The sequence below is a fragment of the Emydura macquarii genome, unplaced genomic scaffold (genome assembly GCF_026122565.2).
Source record: "Emydura macquarii macquarii isolate MOO-44397 ecotype Brisbane River unplaced genomic scaffold, CSIRO-AGI_Emac_v2 contig_2481, whole genome shotgun sequence".
NCBI classification, from domain to species: Eukaryota; Metazoa; Chordata; order Testudines; family Chelidae; genus Emydura; species Emydura macquarii.
Genome location: NW_027132618.1, coordinates 1577021 through 1595894, shown reverse-complemented (window position 1 = coordinate 1595894; position 18874 = coordinate 1577021). Strand labels below are relative to the sequence as shown.

The window sequence follows — 18874 nt, the reverse complement described above, 5'->3', positions numbered from 1 at the left end:
AGCTAAAAACAAGAGCACAAAGTGCTTAGAGTTGAGAAATCCTAAAGGGTTAATCAGCCAAAGTGCCCACATTGTTTTCAAATACTTGTTTTTGTAAAATCTTGTTGACTGGTCCATCACAGAAGGTTAGCTGTTTCTCAGTCAAGGATGTGTGACTTTAAACGCTTTCCTTTAATATATGCCATTCAGTAGCATCTTCCCATGGAAGGTTCAAGGCATTTTCTTTTTTGACTGTTTGTGGTGTTTACAATTTATCTTCTAATTGTCTTGGCAGAGGGCTCACCTGCCTGTGCATTCAGAGTGCCTGTTTTTACGTTTGCAATACAATGCTCACAATCCTCCAAGCAGGAGCACTATCGAAGTGTCTTTTCTATACATTTTCTGTACCCATCCATAAATTGCGACTTTTCTGCTCTTACTTATAATAATATCTAGAAGTTACTACAGTTAAACCTGTACATAAGGCCACTTGCTATCTATTATCACTTGATAGCACAAATGGTGTATTAACAACCAGCAAATATCCTCCATAATAACTCACTCTTTAGAAGGTGGCCACTTGCAGAACTATCCGACTTGTATTGTAATCAACCTGCTAAGCAGTCAGAAAGGACAGATACTTAAATTGGTAATTTTTCCAGTGTGCAGTTATACTGTTTAAATTGCTTATTTTAGCATAAGACAAAGTGCATAGCCAACTCATAAGTAAAGTTTGTCCACATGGTCTGTTTCTTATGCTGTATTAAAAGGACACTTGATATAATGGCCAAGAAATGTGGAGTCTGCATTATGCCTGTTACTTAAGTGTTCCTGTACTAATTCAATAATACTTCTAACTCTGTTTCTCTCGAATTTATAACAATAGTGTCTGAGAAACCCTACAGTGCATCATAAAAAAATTAAGATGGAGAGATGATTTCTAAGTCTATGGATTTACAAAACTGTTTTGAATCTTTGCCTGAGATGTTTAGTTCTGAACATGTTTGAACAGGTCTACCAACTCAATTTTTTTTTTCAAACTACATTTTCAACATATTTTAACATCTGATATCTCAAAATCTTGTAGAGTTGTAGGTATGCCCTACACTACTTGAATGCTTGTGTTCTAAGTCTTCAGATGGAATCAACCATTGGGTTTGAGAGACTAATTCTTTAGTATACATTATCTCAAGTGTCAGGATTAAATTAGAAAAGACAAGATTATAAAAGGATTTTTAAGGTCTACTATCTACCTACTAGGCCCATTGTATCATATGAAAGACAGGATTAATTTCCACAAATTATTGGACCTTAAAACTATGCCCACTGCTGGTCCGCTGGTATAGCTGTATTTTTGTAGCCCTAGTCCAAGAATAAATATAGCAAGTCCTGGGCCTTCAATCGGTGAATTAATATACTGGTGGACCACAATCTACTGATCATAGTCTAAAAGTTTATCAAAGATGATAAAAAAAAGGCAATTATATACCTGAGAGTTTAAGTTTGCTCCAGGAAGCCCAAGAGCAGCTAGGGCAGGATCAAGAGCAGGAGCTCCCAAAGCAGCTAAAGGAACGGCACCAATCTATAACACACAGATAATTAAAAGACAGGCATTAGCACAGTACAATTCCTTTAATACTACCACGTCACTTCCTAATTTAAACCCAACCAAGCCATCTTGTACATTAATAAACCCTTCAGCAGAAATGCCAGTATGAGCACTTTGTCTCTCTTACTTCTGTATTTGCAAACTGAAGCATGTAGGAAGATTATACTACAGGAATTCCAGGGGGAAATTTTTTTCCCTCCAGCTACCTTTGGGGCAGGGGGGACAAAAAGACTTTCCCATTATATTCAAACAACTTAAAATGACATTCTTCTCCAAAAAGCAACTAAAAACATGGCATTGTATGGTATTATGTTTACTGCCTCAATTTCTACAGCAAGTGTGCTTTGATTACTATTAAAAAGGCAATTTTAACGGCTAGCACTGCAAACTACTAGGATTCTTTCCATCCTATTCATCATGTTTAAGAAAAAGTTCTGAAGGTGACATTATACCTTCAGAAGTACCTGTGAAAACTGATTGATCAGATGGAAGTCATTAGAATTTAGTCAACAACTGCAGATGCTGCAAAGGGAGGAACAAAATCCATCTCACTATTTTAGTTGTGGTGGTTGTGCAGTGCTAACCAAAGTAAAAGGCAGTTTTAATATACCCCTTCCCCCATTTTTCTCACTGAACAATTATGACGGAATACACACAGAAACACACACAGATCTGATCAGTATCAGATGTACCTACCTCCCTCCCTCTTTAAAGGCACACAAGGATACTTAAACCGATTCTATGAACACAATAATGGAATTCTGAAACACACCCTCCCACTGAAAGTCAATGGAAGATGGGCACCTAACTCCGCTAGATGCTTTTGAAACTTACACCAACCACTACAGTTTCTGAGGAAGCCTACATAATCAAACAAGAACATCTATTAAATACATTCTAAGTAAAGCACATTTCTGATTGGCACAATTAAAGTTAAGGGTCTGTGTACAATATACACATTTTTGGGAATGTACACAGTCCAGTTTAAGAGAAACTAACTCGTCAAAAGATGAATGTATTTGAAACCAGTTCTGGACCAAGTTATTTAATAGCTTTAATATAAAAAGCAATAGAACTGCAAGCTTGCCCCAACAGAAGTCTGATAAGCTCATCTGAACAAGTCAATCCCAAACTCCTCATCCTAAAGGTTAGGAGTTATTAAAGAAATTATACAGGATACCAGAAGCACTAATTAGAAGTTCTGAGCATGTTTGTGAAAACCCAGTCTCTTCACTGACAACCTACCACTGTTATATGATACAGTTCATCATGGCACATGATAGTGACCACACTGCAAATCACAACAATGATCAATACACAGCCAAATCTCTTCTTGCTATCCAAGCCTTTTTGCTTAAGTGCATCAATATAGTATATGAAGGTCTAGCAAAGTATATACAGTATTTCTTTCACTCCAAGCAAATGAAAACTTACCTGAGAAAGTGGGTTGGGAGTAGGCAGGAGACCACCTCCAGGCAGAAGACCTGCCACAGCATTAGCTGGTGCCAAAAGAGATAAAGCCTTAGTCTCATCAGGAATAATTCCTGCAGAGAAACAGCCTTGCATTAGAACATATTCTCTCTCAAGGTCAGAAAACACACAAATACACCCAGAAAATGTCTCCCTGATACACCACCTGAGTTTGTTGAAAGTACTTATGTTGGCTAAAATACAAAGCTTGATTTCTATTAATATTTATCATTAAATTTTATGTCAGAATGAAACTTCAATGTGTGAAAATTTGACTGTTCCTTTTTCTCTACAAATGGTTAAGTTTCTAGCGTAAAAAATAGCACAATACACACTACTTTTTTGTTAACACTGCCAAGATTTCATCACCTGTACTCGATTTTTAAGTCATGAACCAAACGTAAGCAAGCACAGTCGGTTCTCCAGGGGTGTGCTCTCAACTTTCAAAAGCTGTTTTATGAACAACGACTCGTGTCGGCTGCTTCACTATAAAGCACACAGAAAAATCAAGATACACAAGACAAAAAAAGTTTGATTTAGGGGTTAATAATATGGTACAGTTCACTATGATTTCTTTTACACCTACCATACAAATTTTGTAAAAATTAAGAGAAGGTAAGGAAATATTTTGTTGAATAAAGCGTAGGGCTTTTGCTGACTCGTCAAATGAATATGAAAGTCTCTGTAGATCTCCAAATACACGCTTTGCGTGTATATACAGTATATTGTGGCACATTCCTTACCTGTCCATTAAAATGCGTATGTTCCATTATGTGCCATGCTTACTGTACCAAGAATGCTGCTACATACTGCCATTTCAGAAAAAACTTCTGGCCCAAACTCTTGTAGACAGCTAAGACAAGAGTGTCTGATTTTACTGCCTATTCTGCACACAGAACAATCTTATTAAGGGTCCTATTATGAAACAAATATGTAGGTAGATAATTTTTATTCTATCCAACAGCAAAAGCCCTATACAGATGGATTAATCTGTTAATGTGCCCAAGCCCCCAAAATGAGAGTTCAATAATACAATTTTACTATATATTTGCAAATACCAGTAGCGTTTTTGTAATACATATTGAGAAACTGCATCTCATCATAAAACATACAATATGTACAGGGCACTTAAGAGAAACTGGATAAGCTGCAGAAGAAAACTGTTGGGTGGTATTTTCAGCAGGGCCTGGTATATAGTTCAGGCTGAACCAGGGAAAAGAACTGTAAAACACAACAACAAAAAAGAAAAACCACTGTTAAATAAAGGTCATGGTTCCTTCCACCTATACTGAGAAGTGCCGATAATATAAACAAATGTATAATACACAGCACTGTTATCTTGCTTGTGTCATTGAGCTGTCATCAATTTAGATACCAAAAGTTATGGAGGGAGCAGGGGGGAAAAGGTCATTTAGGTATAGGGCAGTAATGCATCAATATATTAACATACCTATAGAGATTATGGGGTAATTTTGCATGCAAAATTATGTCTCAGAGGATATTATAAGTTATATCTACACATATTTCAAATTAGTGCAAATACATTTCTGGCATCTAAATATAACTCCTCTCTGACTTATCTTGAGACACCTCATAGAAGATCTGCGTCCATTAAAAAAAAAAGTCATGCATCAGATCTTTCTTTTTTTTTTTTTTTATTTTTTTTTTTTTTAAAGTATTTAGAAATAAATAAAACTACAATTTTAAAAAAAGCAATGAGGCCCCTCACCAGTTAATTTTCATGCGGCAAAGTTTTTTTTACTGCTGCTTTGTTAGAACCAAGAAATACTGCTTGAATGTGTAGAAATGAAAGAAAAGAAACAGACAAAAGAAACAAACATTAACCAAAGAACCTAAATAACCCCCCCAACCATCTTTAATATTACTGTTCCTTCCACATCTAGGACTATCACAGTGAAAATTACAATTAATACTATGCCTTACCGTAAACTTTGTGTATAATGCTAACACACAAAGCAACAGCCAACACCAAAATGTCTGTAAATGCTAAAACTGGAGTGTGGTTTTGATACAGGGGACTATTATCTGTACAGTGCAATAATTAACATTTACTTTAGTGATGGGTAACATTAATACAGAATATCACAATAGAAAGTAAAAAAATGCTGAGCCCCAGTTCAGCAGACTACCTAAGTATGTGCCTAGTTTCAAACGAGTAATTTTGCTGAATTCAAGTATCTTGCCGTACTGTGCTTAAGTACCTTGTTGAATTGGGGCTCTAGTATTAAGTATAAAGAGAAAACTGTATTTCAAGTATAAAAGCAAACATTTTATTACAAAAATAAAGGACAAATTTAACTTGAAAACAGCAGACTCTGTACTGTGATATGCCATATCATATCCAGAATTCTGAATCTCCAGAACTCACTCAAGATGCTGCTCATCCCAAGAAACTCCTTGTTCAGAATAGGCCCACTAAAATGCTAGTATTTGTTTAACTTGTATCATAGCATCTTTAGCACATTCTGAACTGAAACTATTGGGCAGATCTCTCTAAATGCCAGGTTTATCCACCATCAAACAAATCGGACAAAGTAACACTGACAAAGAGAATTTCCTTACCCATCAGTAATTCAAATGTTGAACAGTTTAATGTTCTTAAACAAAAGCCTATGAAATATTTAAATGCTATTGACAGAGATACTGTTACTATAGCATGCTTTAATGTATAAATCAGCAGATGAAGAAATTCCTTAAATTACACTATTTTACCCAGACTAGTGTAAACAAAAGCAACTACTCAAAGTGTTCTGTATACTGAAAAATATGACTCAATTACAGATCATGCGACAAATTTTAAAGTAATTAAGTCTTAAGCATTCAATTTCTTCTTAAAATTTTACTTTTAACAAGAACCTATGATTGCTCATAGGAAGACAGCAGACAAAATTAAATTGCCTTGTCATAAGTCTGAACAACATAGGCCTTATATTAAGTTATATATTGTAATATGATTTAATCTGCAGAAATTTTACTCTATTTCAACAGGGTTTAAGAAAAAATTTAAGAGTAAACCAAGAATCTGTATATTTGAAATGAATTACTTCTAAAGCCTAGTAAAGTTTAATGATACTTCTGTAAGAAGTGTTGTCTTCTCAGCATACTGTTTTAAAATAAGTTCCAAAAAACCTGTTCACTGTCTTTCAAATTACTGTAACACCCTAAAATGTAAAAAAAAAAGAAGAGAAAACGTAGTTAACAAGTGGTTACACCAGGAAAACACTTGGGGACTTGAGTGCTTGCTGGCCTTTAGTTAATGTCTAGAATCCCCTGTAGCTTCAGAGGACCCACTGTTTTTCAGTCATCTGGAAGGGCTTTGCATTTGCCTTCTCCACTACAAAAATCACACACACAAATAACAGAGAGAAGAGTTTATTATGCAGTGAAATTCTATAAAATATAGCAAGGTTGAACAAGGAAACTTGGAATAAAATCTAATACCCAGTGCCCATTTGGCACCTTTTGGAAGATCTCACTTTCATCTTAAATCACAATCATTCAAACCCTTGGTATACTGGAATTTACAGTGAGGGTGAATGTTTTTTCAGAGAAGTTTCAACTAAACAAAGTAGCAGGACATTGCAAAATAACTGCTAATCCATTCCCCCATTCACTCTCCAAGAGGAAAAAACAACTTGCATGAGGAGATTATAAAAAAATATATATCCTGAATAATTCATCTTTAAGGCAATGTTTCTTATGCATACAAGTCAGTATTTTTAAGTATGGTTAGAAACATGTCTTAGGGACTCTGATGAATTAAGAGCATAATTTTCAAATAATTCTGCTTAAAAATATTAGCACTATAAACTTAAGATTTTGTTTTATAAAAAGATTAACAAGGAAACTTCCAGCTTTCATCGGGTGTCACTAAAAAAAATAAAAATTTGCTTTAATGCAAGAGCTAATGACAGCGTACCAAGGGTTTCAAAACATTAATTTCTTAGATATTTTACCGGTTACTTAACCTCACTTTACTAAACTATACTGGGATAAACTGCCATCTTATGATGGCTTCATAGGCCATTAAACAATTCACAAACCTTCTGCATATGGTACGACTATCAACGCTCTGTCAACGAATACAGTGTTTGTCAGGTGCTGGGCCACAACTGCTGAGTCAGGATCGTGGAACTTTACAAAACAGACACGTGATGAAACAGGCAAAGGAGAATCACTAAGAAAAGAGAGGAAGAAAGAATTAGTTACAAGAGTAACAAAACAAATCAGACAAAGTAATTAAAAACACTGAAACATTTGCCATCTGTTCACTGTATTGAAGTCCAAAGACTATATATTTGAATATAGAGCACAAAATTTAAAAGAGTTGCAGTGTGGTTTCAATTTTGTATCAGTTCTTTCCATTAAACTTCATTAACAATGATGATTGAGCAGAACACATACGTAAGAATGAAATTATACTGAATTAAGTTAATTTGCTGGATCACCAGAGATCGAAGCGGATGGAAAATTAATTTTATTCCCCAATTTACAACAGATAAATGCTAAGTCTACCACACACAATCATCTCTAAATTAGCCAGTTAACTGAATACAAACTAATATGTATGATTCAGGAGTGATCCACTGGGCAAGATGTGAAAGGGGGGGGGAAAGGAGAGGGAAAATTTCCCCAGAAAATACACAGAAAGAAGGTATATGCTCCCACAGAAATTCCAAACAGTGATTTTTACACCCTCTGCTTTGGGACCAAAATTTGAATACTTATAATATTTTTGAAGTTATAATAAACACTGAAAGTAATGATTAAAATAGCACCTTCATTTAGCTATTCACACATTTTCAATATGTTTATCTTTTAGGCTAAAGTTTATCATGCTTTTCTTATGATCAACTTCTAAAATGCACAAAAATCATGAAGGTCAAATTTGAAGCGGGTCACATTGTAAATATATAACCAGAATTTACATTAACATTGATCTATTGCAGGTCCTAAAAGGAAGTCAAGAAATTAAGGTGGCAGGCAATGGATTTTAATGATATTGGTGAGATTTAAGAGTTTTTTTAATTCTTATGTGTTGAACATGAAGGAGACTAGAATGTTCCTTATAGGGCAGATTCAGGTCCATGTCTATACTATAGCTCAGCAGCAGCAACTGTTGGTGGAGCTAGTTAGAGCTGAATGATTAGACAAGGGAAATGCAGGTCGGGACCATGTAAAACAGTTTGTTTTAGGATCCTAGAGAAAGTGAAGACCCCTGTATTATTTGGCAGAGGGTGGGAAGATGTTTTCAATTCCTTTTTGACAAGGGGTGAAGAGTTGAAGACTGTATGGACACGTGGAAGCTGAAGGCCCCAAGAGTGTGTATAAAGGTTTGGAATTTGTTTTTTCATTTACCCCGGGAGGAGTGGGGTTTTTGAGTTACACAGAGGAATAAACTACCCAGCAAATGAGGGAATCTGAGACAGCAGCCACATTTGCATAGCAGATGAGGTAAGACCCCTATCAAGCAGAGGGGAAGGGGCACAAAACCCCACAAGTTAAAAATATCTTGCAGTTCTGACCAGTAGAAACACTGTGGTTGGAAAATAGCTAGCAAATGAAGATTGTAGGTATCTGAATGAAGACAAGCATGGAGCATATTTTACCTGTCCACAATAGATTACTAGCTTCCAATTCGTATCCCAGTAAAATTCAAAGTGTTTGTTTTGGAAACATCAGATCCAAGTTGTAAACCCTTTATAGATCATTTCAGAGTGGATAAAAACTGATATTTAAAAAAATTAAAAATCTGATTGAAATTAAATAATTTTTTAAAAATAAACCTATTTAAAATTATGACAACCTATATCAAAGCTTTCATTTACTATAATCTTAAAATCATTTAAATTAGGGCTTGGTCTACACTGGTGGCTTAATTCGAATTAAAGTCTCTTAATTCGAATTAATTACTCCCGCATCTACACTGGTGCATTAATTCGAATTAAGGAGCCTTTAAAATCCAATTAATAAAACCACCTCTGCAAGTGGATTAGCACCTGAAGCGCATCAGTTAATTTGCATTAGTGAGAGTGTGGACGCAATGGGACTTAATTTGAATTATTTGGCCTCCAGAGTGTATCCCAGGATGCCCCATTTCAGTACCCTGCCCCAAAGCAGCCCCGGGAAGATTTAAATCTTCATTTCCCTGCGGTGAATGATTTTAAAATCCAAGCTGCGATCACCCCTCCACACACACAACAAGCCCTTTGCAGTTTGTCTCTAAGATTTGTCCCTTTGAAAGTTTAGCCCTTTGAAAGATTTCACCACCCATCCCCCTCCCGGTGTGGTGAATGCATTTTAAATGCCAGCAGTGAGAGGAAATTCTTTGCTACATTGTTTCAATGGCCATTCATAGAAATTGATACTTTAAGAGTTTATTCACAGTGCTACATGTGGATACATTATATCATGCTTTCAATCAATGAAATGGAAACATTTGTATCACTGTATTAATATACTAACTGACTCCCTTGTTATTTATCTTACATTCTACAGACACCTGTCGAATCAAAATCAAAGGCAAGCAATATACACGTGATGGTGGGTGGAGCATAAAAGGCAAACAGCATACAGTTGTAAAGTAATCCAGGATAAGCTGCGATGTATTCGTTGCGGTCAAAATGGGAGCATAGTTCAGCTGGCTCCATGTGCCTGCAGCAATGGCGATCAGGGGAGTAAAAAAACAGCATGAAAATCCTTTTCCTGTTTGTTTGGGGGTGGGGGAAGCACTGCTGCATCCTGGGATGATGACACTCGTCACAACAGCCTCTATAGTTAGTTGCACTGTGGGATAGCTTCCCACATTGCGCTGCTTTCTAATTTGAATTAAGGCTGGTTAGTGTGGACGCAAGAAACCAGCACAAACACGAGTGTGGACAGTCTGCAGTGCTTTCTATAAATCACTTTCTGTAATTCGAATTAAGCTAATTCAAATTAGTGCTGCAGTGTAGACATAGCCTAAATAAAAATAAGCAGTATCTTTGAAAGTCAAATCACTGCACTGGTGGAAGTCACTTGCTAAGCACCTAGAACCAGAATTTGTTGAAATGCTAAACTCAACTTCTGACTGCAGTAGCCTCTTCTGCAAGTGCAGAGAAACTATCTTCTTCAGTTCAGTTCATTCAAAATTGAGAAACTGATTGAGAACTGGAAAAATAGGACAGCTTGTTTTCCCTTCTCATCTAAAAATACAAACTAAATGTGAGAGAATGAGACCTATTAGTTCTACAATCTTGAAGGGCCTGGTGACCAGAAACAAATCAGTTCAATTCACTAACTACAGATAACACTGTCTTTGTTTAATAAATTAATTAGTTTTAAATGCAAAACACGTTTTGATACTCTTTTTTTCTTATGTATCCAGCAAATTCAAGGTAGTTTTATTTAACTAATAAAAAAATGTTAAGTGCTGCTTTTGTGAATTTTTCACAATAGAGCTCAACAAATCACAAGCAATGCACCATTCACCATTTTTTAACAAATTTATTTAGATTATTCAGCTATACAACTGCTTAAATGAATGTGCATAGACAGAGTTATCCTCCTGGTTAGCAAAGAGAGCACCAAATTTAGCATAAAGACTACATTTAGTTGCAAGTCAACATTTTGTAACACTCACTAACCAATGAGAATCAACTTTTTTTGGAAAATAAGTACAAATGCAAAACAAGATTAAAACAGATTCAAATCAAGGTTTCCTGCTTAATTATGTAAATTAGGATGAAAATCAGTGATTTAAAGGAAGTCACCCTGATCAAAAAATACTACTACTTATTTCATTTTTACCTCACCAACTGAAATCAGCTTGAGTGCATGATCCAAATCTAAAAGAAGAAAGTCTAACCTTCAAGAATTGAGACTCTGCGACATCAGTCTTCACATCATTATGTATATGAAAGGACTAGAACAGCAGTCAAAGAGACTGAACAGTACCTACACTTTCACATTTTAACAGTATTAACGTCTAACTTAGTACTTACTTCTCTTAGATCTTGGTTTGTCTGTGTAGCATGGCCTTAATATCTGAGGCATAAATAACCTTGACAGAACCTAACAAGCAATAATACCATCACTATTCAGTATGTTTTAAGACAAAGCCATTTCAGGTTTGCTTTTGACTGCATTCCTCTTTTAAACAGGTCACCTTAGCTGCTCTGCAATACCCCCCCAGTCATCTCTGCAGTAATGTCTACTATTCTCGCTCTAATTTTGTCAAGAGGCAGTTCTGACACTTTCTTCTGCAGCATTTAACTTTTCAATGCACTGAATTTTGATTGGGAACTTGTTGAGCTGAAAAATCATAAGAACTGTACCTACTTTTGCTCCACATGTAAATGCTGTAATCCTCAATACCACTGAATAATTATTCAAACCCAATGATTTAGATAAGTTGCAAAACTGATGGTGCTTAATTTAAATAGCAGAACTCTATAAAGAAAGAACAATTCCTGCTGCAAGACAATGTAAAACAGTATCTCTCAACCTTTCCAGACTACTGTATTCCTGTCCGATTTGTCTTGCACAACCCAAGCTTCACCTCACTTAAACAATACTTGCTTATAAAAATCAGACAAAAATACAAAAGCATTACACCACACTATTACTGAAAAATTGTGTACTCATTTTTACCATATAAAATAAATCAACTGGAATATAATTATACTTATATTTCAGTGTATAGTATATACAGCAGTATAAACAAGTCATTGTCCGTATGAAATTTTAGTTTATAAAAACTAAATTGGTGTTATGTCTGACAATTGTCACCACGAGAGTGTTCAGGAACAGCAACAAAATCAGTTTTTCAAAGTACTTCCTTCTTCCAAGCAATGTCAGTTTATTTATCTGGATTCAATATAAACCAGCTAAATTTTCAATCAGGTCCTTGTCCTTCCAAGTACCAGGAGAGCAGGATAACAGCTCTGTTAGTATTCAGCGACAAAGAGACAGAGTTCAACACCAGCATATTGAAAAGGGTGGTGAAGGCATACAATGTTAATAGTTTAAGGTAAATACAAATACCAAAGATACCATGCTCAAGAATAACCTACCACAATCATCAAAAGTAGAAGGTTCAGAATCAGCCCAAAATTTTAATTCCAAAGTTGTGCAGTCAAAAATGCTCTCCACAATACATTGCCTTAGCATTCCCTACATATTAAACCTGAGAAGGGGTAAATGGCGCGGTAAGATTTTCCCAGTGGAATCCTGATTTTTCATTTCGGCAGCTACAACATTGCTACGAGCAATGTGTCCTTGACTGTAAGTCTAGTTTTAAAATCCCTCAATTGAAATGTACTTTCATAGATACTTATTAACTGCAGGCAATTTCACTAGGTCATAAACCGGATAGCTGTTGCTGTAGATATAGATTAGTTTTTTTCAAGGTTTTGTATTGGTGTTAATTGCACTTATTTGACTTCTAAGCACAAATATAAATAAGCAAGGTAGATTGATTTAAATGATTTAAATCACCAATGGAAAATCATTGATTTAAATCAAGTTTCCCACTGATCCTTCTTCACATATTTCTTAAACAATGTTGCAAATCTGATCACTAAAACATGTTAATTTACAACTCAACACAGCATTTTACAACATCTAGGAGAATATACATTGTGTAATTTTTTAGATAACTTGATTTTTTATTAATTTAGGATATTATATATAATACTCATTACCTGTGTCAAGCTGCAGATGCAGCAGCAGTACATTAGGAATGGTAAGAACTAAATCACACACACACACAAACACAATAGCACTTATATTAAACTAAATCTTAAATGTTACATATTTTCACATTTGCAATTGCAGCAGTCTCCTGAGTTGCCAGCTGTCAAATTTTTTTTTTTTTAATTTTCAAATTTTATTAACTCTAATAGACAAGTAATCACAATACTAAACGTATGCTGCCCTTAAAACTTCTACAACTAGCTCTTATCTTCCCCCACTCCCACTGTTTTTATTCATAGACAAAAAACAAACATGAATTTTCCTGCTTTTTCAACTCCCAGTCGATTTCTTAGCTTTGAGTGAATAATACCAAACGATGAAAATATTCTCTCTGTGCCTGCAAACCACCCTGCAACGTGACAACTGTAATTAATGCACAAAGTCAGGATGTTAGTATTAAGGTTACTTGTGCGACATTAATTGAGCTTCCTTGTGCTTTTACTATTTGAAATACATGATCACATAGTTTTTTTTCCAGAGAACCCCTGCCTCATTCAGTGCACAGGATGGATCTGCTCTGGAGATTAATCAGGGTTGGAGAGTGTTACCGGTAGGATCACTTAACCATGAGATCATTGTTTCTACTCTTGCAACCCCATGCCGCAACAACAAAAGCAAGAGTCCTACAGACAAGAGTTTCCTTCATTACAGAAATTTAATTCATTCCCAGAGCATATCCTAACTTTTTTGAGTGCTTACTTTGCAATCTTAAATGTTCTTTCAAAATAGATTTGTCTGTAATATGTAACTTGAACAGTACGCTCCAGAAATGGATTTTAACTATAAAATCCATCTTAAAATGGACAGACTACTATTGAGACAGATTGCAAAAGCAAATATTTGCACTTTACTACATTAACAGGAGTGTGTACTGTGTTTAGTTTGGCAATCTTTCATTTCTTCAAAAAGAGTGCAATTTGACCCCTAGCAAGAGTGCTTTGTCCTGGACAGATTTTTATCTACCTCTGACAGAGACATGAACATTCTGTTTCTCTTACACTTTGCCAAAACTTGTTGTGATACTAAAGCATTACTGAATCGAATGTGGGTGCCTGTGTAAATGAATGGGAAAGGTGAAGCTTCAAGAGTTATTTCTAGAATAAAACCACTGTCAGAGGCCCTATGCACAGATAGTTGAAGCACTAGATTGGTATTTGGGAGACTATGTTCAATATTCAATACCCAGTTGTTCAACCAGATTTCCTTGGGGAAGTCATTCAATCTAGCCTGTGCCTTAGATCTCTAGTTGTAAAGTGGTAGTTACATCTCATATAGGTGTTGTAAATATAAAATGAATTAAGTATTGTTAGGTGCTCAAATACAGTGAACCATGTAACAACCTAAACAGATAGCTGTCTTTAGCAAGAGAATTCTAACTCCCTGTTACTTGATAGAAATGAACTTTTCTGGCACTTAAATGTGATTTTCCCCACACATACATATTTAAACATTCATATCTGACAGTATTCAAATAATAAAAACCTGTCACCAATTTTATAATTTGTGTCCATTCAGTTAGTTTCTTCTACACTACAACTTCACACACAAAACTACATTAACATGGGGTTCAGATCACTAATATCCATTTGAAAATAACACAAACACCAAGACCACAGAAAATCCTGTGTTGGAATATATGTACATATCCATCTAGGAGCATTTCCCCCCCCCCTTTTTTTTGGGGGGGGGGGGGGAGAGGATGGGGTGGTTGACACACAATGAAAGAAGCTTTGGGCTAAGGGTTTTTTTTTGGGTTTTTTTTAATAGCAACTATTTGAAACTAGGTGAAAAACATTGGTATATTAAAAAGGGGAGACTAAAAGGCAGGCTCAGCCAAAGTCAAGGCAGTGTCACATAATCGCAAAAAACTTATCATATAGATATTCCATATTATAATTACACACCCAAAACTCCACATGTGGTAGTGACATCCATGTCCCATGTGACAAAATGCATTTATTTTGACCTCACTTATTATATTAATCTATTTTTCTATTTGAGTATCAAAGGCAACCCTGCTCCACGATCAAAGATTTAAAAAGGAGTGCAAACAGAAGCTAGAAGTTTTCAGTCCTTTAAAAATAACTTTTCATCCAATGTATCATAACAAACAAAAAACAATTGTCTGTAAGTTTAAAGGTTTTCCTAGTATGGACTTGGAATTACCATTTGTGAGTTAGGCAGATCTTAGGTATATTAACAGGAACTTGAACAAACATCATGGACTGTTTTAAATATTTTATATAAAATTAAAAATGGCCGGGCCGGGGCAGGGGGGCGGGGGGGGGGTTTACTGCCAGCAATGCAAAGCACTGTTTGCTAGTTCAATTTTTTTTTTAGATGTATGACTTTCACTCAATCAGTGGTCCAAGATTTAGGGCCTACCTTACACCTTCTCTGTGCATTCGGGAGAGAAAGTCCCACATTTGTGGAGAGAAACGCAAAGGCCATTTTTTGTAGCTTTTTTTTTTTTTTTTTAAATTTAAATGGCAGCTGTCCGACAGGTGTGCGGTGGTTCTGTATGTGCGGGACAATCCCACCACTCACGGCCTATCAGCTGCATTTAGCCGTGATAACCACACACAGGTTCAGGTGCTGTACGTTAGCAGCCCTTCCCCCCACGCGTTTAGCTCACGCACGCTTTGGAAACTATTAGTGGGACATAAACCAGCAACGAGCTGGTCTGGCGCGTTCCCACGCGAGGGAGGAGGGCCGGCATAATAAGTGGCGGGAGCAGCTCACACACACACGGCTCTAAAGCCGCACGGTCGCCAGGGGACCACGCTACTAGCTAGCCCCTATGGTAACTCATCTACACAGACTCCTTGGGCGGGGGGATGTTAAAGCTGCGGCGGGGAGGCTGATGCTGATCCAGCCGCAGGCCTCGGCCGGGCGAGCTAGGCCCCACGGCCTAAAGCTTCATGGCCCAGCGTCTCCCAGGCCCAGCTTCGGTAGGCGGGGAGCCGCGGGGAGGGATGGGAAAGAGGCGGGCCGTTGCCCTGATTAAGTGGGGGAGGGGACGGGCGGGGAGGCCTGTGTGGCGCGGGGAAGGAAGGAGCCCGCTCTCGCAAGCCCGGAGGTGGGGGAGGGGCGCTGGCCGACTCACTCGGGAGGGAAGAGGCGCAGCTCCTCGATCTTGCCCAGGAAACCAAAAAGTGTCCGCATCTGCTCAGAGCTCGCGCTAGGGGAGACGTTGGTGACCTGGATCACGTCGGTGCCGCTGCTTGAAGCCATCGCGCTGCCGCCCACTCCAGTGCTACAAACACATCAGGGAGAGCGGAGAGCGCGTTAGGAACCGGGGTAGCTGTTCGCTGTGTCCCGTGCCGTTTCCCGTCCGGGCACAACCACGGACCCCGCGCACAAAACAACCGTTATCGACCAGTAACCGCCACCAGCTGCCTGCCGCCGAGCCAGCCAGCCTGCGCCCTGGGCCGCAGATTACTATCCCACAATCCTCTACTGCTGTTCTCTACGCAGGCGCGATCTACGTACTTCGTGGTTCTGGATGGCCAGAATCCCAGTTTGTCATCACTCCCACAGAGGGCCCCTTTGCGCATGTCTATTATCTGTACTTCTCCCAAGGACTCGAGCTACTGCACATGCGTAGTCAACCACCTCTTGCAGCGCCTGCGCTCACGTCGTACTGGTGCCTTGCTTGGGACAACCCGCGCACGAGCAGTATGGGGAGCTAGTAGCGCCTCCGGTCCGACGCGAGCGGACTCGAGCTACCCACTCGGACCCGAGGAGACCTATTGGCAGCAAGCTAGAGGGTGGGGGATCATCTCCATCATCGCAGAGGCAGAGCGCACTTAGCGGGTAGCGAGTCTGTAGCATGGACGGGCGACTCTTCTGCTCCCGTGAGGCTCTAGACGAGCCTTAGAGGTGCAGGACGTCTCTGATCCTCCAGGACCAGCAGACCCTGCATCAGCAAGCTGCTGCTGCTGAGGGACTTGTTTCTCCAAATGACTCCCATGGGAGTAGCAGTTGAATGAGATCAGCAGCTGGCAGGGTCAGCTCCTAATTATTTGAGTGTTGTCAATTTACAGTAGACTTCCCAGGGTAGATACTGAATTAGTGAACGCCTTGCTTGCAACGCTAGAAGCAGCTTACTGTATTTATCTCAAATTTAGATACCTGAATAATATTAATTTCATTTTTCAGTTCTAGAGTAATTATTTTCTAACTCTTATGTGGAAAACAAAACCAGTCTACAGGCTGATCGTGCTGTAACTGAAGTAAATAAATGTCTTTTAATGGAGGCAAGATTTGCCAACACCCCTCCACCCATTAACATCAAGGAGTTGTTACTAGGGGCATGTCTACACTAAAAACTTAAGTCGATCTATGTTAGGTCAACTTACAGCCACCTCAGTAATTACTGCTGTGGTTCATGTCCATACTACCTCCTTTTGTCATTGGTGTGCATCTTCACCAGGAGTGCTTCTACCAACTTAAGAGGGGCTGTGGAAAGTCCAGGCTCTCAGCTTGGCGGGTTTTCAGCTTTGCATGCAACTCCCCCCAGGAGCCTGGCAGCTGCCTGGGCTCCCCATTTCCTGCTGGAATCACAGCAGCCCTCATGGAGATGGAGTTATTATGTCAGTGTAGTAGGCCCTTACATCCGCAGAAGTAAAGCTGTAGTGTGCACACTACATAAGCTGCCTTATATCAACCAACTCTGTAGTGTAGACCAGGGCTATGTTAATGATAGTGGTAGATGCTTCCTTACGTAGTAACAACTTTAGAAGTTTCTTTTACATTGACAGTTCAATGTCACCTTATTGTTCCTATAAAATCAATGCACATTTCAAAGTAATACATTTTGACTGTCAGAGTAGGTCAGCTGCTACTTAAATTAATTCTAATGTTGTTTGCATTATTCTTGATGCACAGATAAGTGTTTTTTAAGAAAACAAAACAATAAAACCTCTGCTGGGAATATGCTTCTGCTGGTTTGTTTATAATTTGAGCCCCAAGGTAATCTTGGAAAAATCCTATGACCAGGTATCCAACAATAACACAAAATTCCTCAAATATCCAAGAACAAAATAAATTGAGATCACAGCTAAATGCTACTCATCCAACCTAGATCCTGATCAGAGAAATGTTGAATCTGAGGGTGTTCTGATTTCAAAGGAGGGCAGGCAGGGTGGAGTTGTCAATTTCAAATCACTTAGGTCCTGTGAACAAATTGGGCTGGAGTTCCAGGTTTATTTTCCCAGGCTGACTCCAGATCAAAAATCTGGTCAGTCTACGAGCTGGTTTTTCTAACGCCCCCTACAAGCATGTAAAAGTTATCCTGGCCTGGAGCCTCTCTGGCTCACACATCACCACACCAGTTGTGAAGACTGGAGCAGGAGCCAGAAAGGCCTTGGCTGTGTGGACGGATAAGAACACCCCCGCTCATGCTAACAAAGTGACCTACATCGTGCCTGCCGCTGCTAGGTCCCGCTGGCCGCTGTAAGGCAGAATGGATGCCAGACCACAGCGCAGACACAAGGAGAAGTGTGTGGGGGAGGAAGGGGGAGTGAAGTATACTGAAGCCGGGGGAGTTCGGGGGACGGCAGATTTCACAGCCTCGGTAGCTGAGCCGGCGCGGGGGTAGCGCGCGCAGGCTTGAAGGGGGAGTTGGGGGTAGGGGACCGCGGCAGAGGCATCCCGGGGGAAAGAGGTGACCCTGCCCCCCCGCTTGCCGGCTCTGGGCCCTGCCGACTCCGCTGAGGCGGCAGGCCGCGGCTGGCTCCGCCTGCTTCGCTGACAAAGGGGGCGGGCGGCCGAGGCCGAGGCTCGGGCGGCGGGCCGGGCCGCGCGCTGGGCTCTGGCTGTGTGTGTGGGGCACATGGCGGCGGCTCGCCGAGGGAGGGCTTGCGATCCTCGCTCCGGCTTCAGACGGGACGCGGGGGAACCGGGGCCCACGGTGCCGCAGGGGCTGATCCGAGCGGCCAGGAAAAGCGGCCAGTTAAACCTCTCAGGCCGCGAGCTGAGTGACGGTGAGAGCCCGGGACCGCTGCCCCCACCCGGTGTGCGGGGGGTGAGGGCTTCGGCCCCGCCCTCGCGTATGGA

General features: G+C 39.3%; 2 protein-coding genes and 1 long non-coding RNA gene across 9 annotated transcripts in view; 2 read left to right on the top strand and 1 right to left on the bottom strand.

Moving 5' to 3' along the window:
• SRSF11 (serine and arginine rich splicing factor 11) overlaps positions 1-16054 on the bottom strand; it is a 38160-nt gene extending 22106 nt beyond the window's left edge. For 3 of the 5 annotated variants that reach the window (XM_067563376.1, XM_067563374.1, XM_067563375.1), the window contains exons 1-4: positions 15921-16054; positions 7123-7256; positions 3023-3132; positions 1469-1561 (exon numbers count right to left, since the gene is read on the bottom strand). In XM_067563376.1, the coding sequence (XP_067419477.1) occupies positions 1469-1561; positions 3023-3132; positions 7123-7256; positions 15921-16048 (465 nt within the window). In that variant the 5' untranslated portion in view covers positions 16049-16054. The other 2 variants (XM_067563378.1, XM_067563377.1) reach the window with 2 other exon arrangements.
• LOC137163224 (uncharacterized) lies at positions 15445-17571 on the top strand. Its single transcript, XR_010922664.1, has 2 exons — positions 15445-15617; positions 15988-17571. It is a non-coding gene; the product is annotated as an uncharacterized lncRNA (long non-coding RNA).
• Positions 17572-18289: 718 nt separating this feature from the next.
• LRRC40 (leucine rich repeat containing 40) overlaps positions 18290-18874 on the top strand; it is a 31329-nt gene continuing 30744 nt past the window's right edge. Inside the window, exon 1 of one of the 3 annotated variants that reach the window (XM_067563370.1) lies at positions 18290-18316. Coding sequence is in view for 2 of the 3 variants with exons in the window: in XM_067563369.1 (XP_067419470.1) it covers positions 18651-18801 (151 nt within the window). In the remaining variant the exon portion in view is untranslated. Of the gene's footprint in view, positions 18317-18516; positions 18802-18874 lie in introns of those variants that run through there. The other 2 variants (XM_067563369.1, XM_067563368.1) reach the window with 2 other exon arrangements.